Raw genomic sequence first — 5294 nt, forward strand, 5'->3', positions numbered from 1 at the left:
TTATAATACAGCTAGGGACAGTCTATGAGGAATTTTATTTAAATAAAGGCATTTTTACTTACTGACGACCAGTCGAGCGCAGGGAAGGCTAAGGAAGCTTAACTTCCCTTTCCTTCCCTTCAAGCTGAAGCTTGACCAGATGCTGTTGGTAGCAATCTTAGACATCACTCTCTTTGTAGTGTCGCCGAGGGTTCGCCCCCGAAAACAAATCAAGTATTTTAGTATTTTAAGTACTATGTTCTACCTCTAGCAAATTGTGGCAATGTTTTCAATCATCAACTGTTCCTTTAGCAAGGTTAAAATTGGCCATATTACTTAACATAAGTTTGCACTATGATCATAGTATACTAGTTGTCATCAAGCAAGTCAACATAAAATGTACATTTAACTAATTTAGTTTACAAATTTTTTGTGCTGGTTTCATTCTGTAGAAATCAACAAGACAGCTCATTGAGTACAAGCAACACAGCCACAACTTTAGCACGTGTTTATAAAAAAACACCAGGTTGAATATTCTTTTGCATCCAAATTCCAAGCATCTTCCAACACTTGTGGTGTAAACAAGCCAGATCAACTAATATCTTCAAAAAAAAAGAAAAAAGATTAGGCACATGAAGAGATGCATACCATCATTCTGTAAAACTGCGGCTCTTCCAAGGACTGGCACAGTTGTTCCAGGTCCTCAATGGACTGGACAGGATTGGGCATTGGATCTGCCTCCCCCGTTACCAAAGTGGCAGACGCTTGTGCTTGCATAAAACCATATATCCCGGCGACCTGCTCCTCGATGACTCTCAGCCTCATCAGTACATTTCTCTGAAAACCTGGAGAGAAAAAAAAAGCTTTTTACAACTCTCCTTCGTTATAGGTTCCGCTGTAAATATATTCTTCCCCATTTCAATAATCTGTGATACACCACCTGGGTTTTTTTTATTACCGGAAGCGAGTTCATGTCGATAGATTATCAAACCCTAGAAACCCTGACCTCCGACACATCTCTTTGTGTCTAACGGCTGGCCTAAAAAACGGCTGGCCTAACACTTTCTTTCTTTGGTGTTTAACGTCGTTTTCAACCATTCAAGGTTATATCGGGACGGGGAAAGGGGGGAGATGGGATAGAGCCACTTGTTAATTGTTTCTTGTTCACAAAAGCACTAATCAAAAAATTGCTCCAGGGGCTTGCAACGTAGTACAATATATGACCTTACTGGGAGAATGCAAGTTTCCAGTACAAAGGACTTTCTTACATACTGCTTGACTAAAATCTTTGCAAACATTGACTATATTCTATACAAGAAACACTTAACAAGGGTAAAAGGAGAAACAGAACCGTTAGTCGCCTCTTACGACATGCTGGGTAGCATCAGGTAAATTCTTTCTCGTCCCAACCAATATGGGACTCCCCCTAACCCGCGGGGGATGCTGGCCTAACACTGCTCTTTCCAAAGACGCTCACTTGCGTCAAGCACGACTCTTTTGACGACATACGTTTTTAATCTTGCTTGTTTCAATGAGTTTCTGCACAATGGTACAGTCTGTTTCTGACACTCACCAGCATTTTCTGATGATCCCTCGGAACTTGGGGAACTGTAACAAAATATGTAAAAGTTAACATCCGAATGCTCACAGCAACCCCATTCCAAAAAATATTCAGTGAAAAATTAGCTCTTACATTGTGACATCTGTTATGACAAAAACTGAACAATAGGGGGGAGTATAGAGCTTTTTTACCCGAAGAAAAATCAGAGTGGCAAACAAAACTGGTTTGTACTCTTTGTAAGAAATTCACAACCTTAAAAAAATTAATTCAACACAAAATAGTGAATGCAACTACCAGGAGGCCAGAACTTGTCGTGTTAGTCCTTCTGTGGCAGGCCTTGGCGTCGATGACAATGGTACTGAAAACACACAAAAAACACATAAATATATAACCAGTGACTATATAACTTTCGTTTTCTCCCCAGTATTTTCTCATTTCAACTGATTATGACTGATTAACACCAACACTGTACAACACACAGAGCAATTTTTGTTTGTTTTGTAATTGTCTTTGTCCTTTCCTAGAAATATATTATTCAGAAGAAGGCAACCCTGACAATACCATTCTCTAAATCTTAATAAGTTGATTTCTGAGACAAGTTAAAATGCAAATGTGGTGTTAAAAAAGCCTGATTACTGACCGAGGAGAACAGCAATAAAAGAGAAAAACTAAATTGCAAAACTGTGTTGTCAGTGTAGGTAAAACAAGGAGATGGTTACCATTTACCTGAATCAGATGGTTGTCGCTCCGGATAGGGGTCACCTGATAAACGGAAGAAACCTTATTATGCAAAACAGGAACATTAAACAGGAATAAATCAAAAAGCTAACTAAAGGTGGGTTTCTTGACCAGAAGTTGAGTCGGATATTTTCAAGGAAGTCATCCAGTATGCAAAGTTTTAAGGCTTTGGCTTCCAATCCCAAAAAAGAACAACTTGCAGCTTTTAACACATAAAAGAGAGCTCAACGTTTTTGTTTTTATGTTCGAAGAAAGCACACCACGACAACCACTGTTCGGAATCAACAGTCATCTATCACTCAGGTAAAGCAAACAAAAACAGGCTAATCCACATAGCTTTTCCCCAATACCATACATTGCAATTATGATCAGACCATATATCTTAACAAGAACAATGTTATTTCCTTTAATGCCAACAAACTCACTGACCAGCACTAAAGTTGAACTCGCCGGTCATTGTATCGCTCGCCTCTGATGATGGCGAACTGCAACAAATTATGGCATACTTATTTTGATGAACAAAGCAAATGTTAATTAAAAAACCAATATACTTGCCATCTACAACAAAAAAAAGGAATGGTTTCCTGAACTGCCCGTCATCCTGTCTGCCAGTAACAGAAATGTGACTCATGAAAGTTTCTGTTATCGATGGTCAGAAAATATGTCACATTTTCTTTCGTAAAACGATCCAAGAACTTCTAGAAGCTAGCAATATATTAATGAATGCTCTAGAGATCAGCAATTTTTGTTCCGTGAAACAATAAAGCATGAGGTCCCACAACCCGTCTAGGTATTGAGAAATGAACAGACGGGAGCTGTGGCAGGTTGGTCAGACGTCCAGCCTCTTAATTGGAAGGTCATGAAGGAGTTTTTTTTAATGATCTCCCATAACTTAGCATACTTATACCATTTTCCCTTCATGTGAACAAAAAGAAGTGGGCCCGGAAAATATCCTGTAATACATGTCAAAAATTGAGGTATGCTGCTGGAATGGCGGGGTAAAAACGGTCATACATGTGAGAGCCCATGAATGAAGAACAAAGGCAAATATTTCAGCAATTACTAATCACTTACGATAGTCTTGACAGTCATAGGCATATTCCTTATGCCTAATGGTGGCTTTCTAGCCCCAAAAGCCATGTTGTGTTGAAAGGCACTTTTTGAGATTACTCACCTGTAGCTTGGCATCTGCCCTTCCCGAAAAACATCAGAAGGATGTGTTCGATCCCCTGATGAGGTAGTTGGAGGTCGCTGCCCAGATGTGCATACAGATGAGGTTGTGTCCATTCGATCCCCAGATCTCGCATGAGGCCGATCCCCAGATAAGGTGGTGGGAGGTCTTGGCCCAGATCGTGACCCAGATGAGGTCCCATGTGGTCGATCCCCAGATGTTGTGGATGGTCGTCGACCAGATGAGGAAGAAGGACGTAGAGGTAGAGGTTCTTTTCTTTTTGCCTGTAAGCCTAGAAAAAACTCTTAAATTAATATTTCATAAACATCCTAAAAAACTTGGCCTACAAGATATCAGAGAATAGTGATACCCTCTCTTACTGTTTTTAACAAAGGACACAGAATCGATTAATTTTATCTGCAGAAAAAAAGTGAATGTAAAGAGTTGTTGAACACAGGTTCTAACAATAACACTTTATTGTCCATTAAAATGTTACATAAAAATGGAAAAATTTTCTTGTGGTATTGTCTCACTTCCGCCTTGTTTTTTTCCCATGTGCTTTCGATCTCTGTGAGAGTTACAATCAATCTTTTTTCACCAAATCTTTTGGGCGCTTGGTGCCGACATGGATTCAGATGACAGTGATCCTGATTTCATGACTATGCTTGATTATCTCCACGAAAATAGACATCAATTAGAAGATTCTGGCTTCGACATCAGCATTTCTGTGAACACTGCTGATCTGACCTACTTTGATCGTTCAATGAATATCAACAAGTGACAGCGAAACGGATGATATACCGGAGCAACAAGTAAGCGTAATTTTTCAACTTTATTGACAGGTAAACAGGTAGATAAATCATGATAACACTGCGACATACATACCACCAAGAAGAAGAACACATGCTCTTTGAAGTTTGATCCCTATCCAATAACATACCAATTTTTTTTATCAATCTGACAAAGAGAAACTGAGTAATAATAATTTAAACACGCATACCCGTTTTTGACCGTCTCTGCTCAAAATAACTTGGGAGCTGAGGGATTCTACAGAACAATAAACTTGGTAGTTAAAAGGTTAAAGGGATATAAAAACAAACAAATTGGAATTAAAATTGCAGATTTCTGCAAGTGATCATGCTCATGAAGCTTGATGTTTTCACCAGCTTACAAGTTATCCTCAAAATGTTATCATCAACGGAAGTGAAACTGAATGAATTGGTTGATAATCTTGTAAAAAGCTAGCACAGCAAGACGGAAAGTGCTTCAACTTAATGGCAAAAACCTAAAACAATGTCAATCTGAAGCAATAACAAAACTGGACTAAATGTAAAAAGGAAAACATGTTTAGAAATATACATGACCATACACAGGCAAAACTTACTCTTTGGAGGTTTTGGCAAGTGAACTGGGGCCTGGTCCTCAAAGTCAACAGGTTCAAACTGGGAGTCATCATCTTCATCTAAAATGAACAACGGATATCAAATCAGTCAACTAAAACTTGTTGGATGACAAGCATTTTACATTCCACAAGAATTCATCAAGATTGATGGTAAGATTAATATGAAGACCTGATAACTGGTTCAAATACAACAAGAAAAGCAAATGCTTGCACACGACTCGTCTTCGTTATCCCTGCCCCTTCCAGAACCACCTTATTTTTAGAGGAAGGAAAAATAGCTGTTTCAGCTTTATAAAATAATGTTAAAGAGAACTCTCTAAGAAAATGTAAAAATATAAAAATCATGCATATGGTGGATGGTCACATTTCTGACATTATGATGTCATAATATGACCAATAGTCTAGCAAAGACTGACCAAATCAAAACAATGACATCATAGCTT

The 5294-nt window shown here is 38.6% G+C and overlaps 1 protein-coding gene across 1 annotated transcript; it reads right to left on the reverse strand.

The window, feature by feature from the left end:
• Window positions 1–591: 591 nt before the first annotated feature.
• LOC138978163 (uncharacterized) lies at window positions 592–4973 on the reverse strand. The gene is made up of 7 exons (XM_070350824.1): window positions 4834–4973; window positions 3453–3741; window positions 2708–2763; window positions 2267–2302; window positions 1835–1898; window positions 1553–1587; window positions 592–824 (listed from the first exon to the last, which is right to left on the reverse strand). The coding sequence occupies exons 2-7, from the start codon at window positions 3563–3565 to the stop codon at window positions 604–606; spliced, it is 525 nt and encodes a 174-aa protein (XP_070206925.1). The 5' UTR covers window positions 3566–3741; window positions 4834–4973; the 3' UTR covers window positions 592–603.
• Between the last annotated feature and the right edge of the window lie 321 nt (window positions 4974–5294).

This window comes from Littorina saxatilis, linkage group LG10, assembly GCF_037325665.1.
Source record: "Littorina saxatilis isolate snail1 linkage group LG10, US_GU_Lsax_2.0, whole genome shotgun sequence".
In the NCBI taxonomy this organism is placed as follows: domain Eukaryota; kingdom Metazoa; phylum Mollusca; class Gastropoda; order Littorinimorpha; family Littorinidae; genus Littorina; species Littorina saxatilis.

Excerpts from the sequence above, each read along its gene's own strand:
- LOC138978163 (XM_070350824.1), bottom strand. The coding sequence starts at position 3,565 with ATGGACACAACCTCATCTGTATGCACATCTGGGCAGCGACCTCCAACT. Across the intron at positions 2,303-2,707 it reads CGAGTTCAACTTTAGTGCTG|GTGACCCCTATCCGGAGCGA; the intron begins GTCAGTGAGTTT and ends TCCGTTTATCAG. Across the intron at positions 1,588-1,834 it reads CGACAAGTTCTGGCCTCCTG|TTCCCCAAGTTCCGAGGGAT; the intron begins GTAGTTGCATTC and ends ATTTTGTTACAG.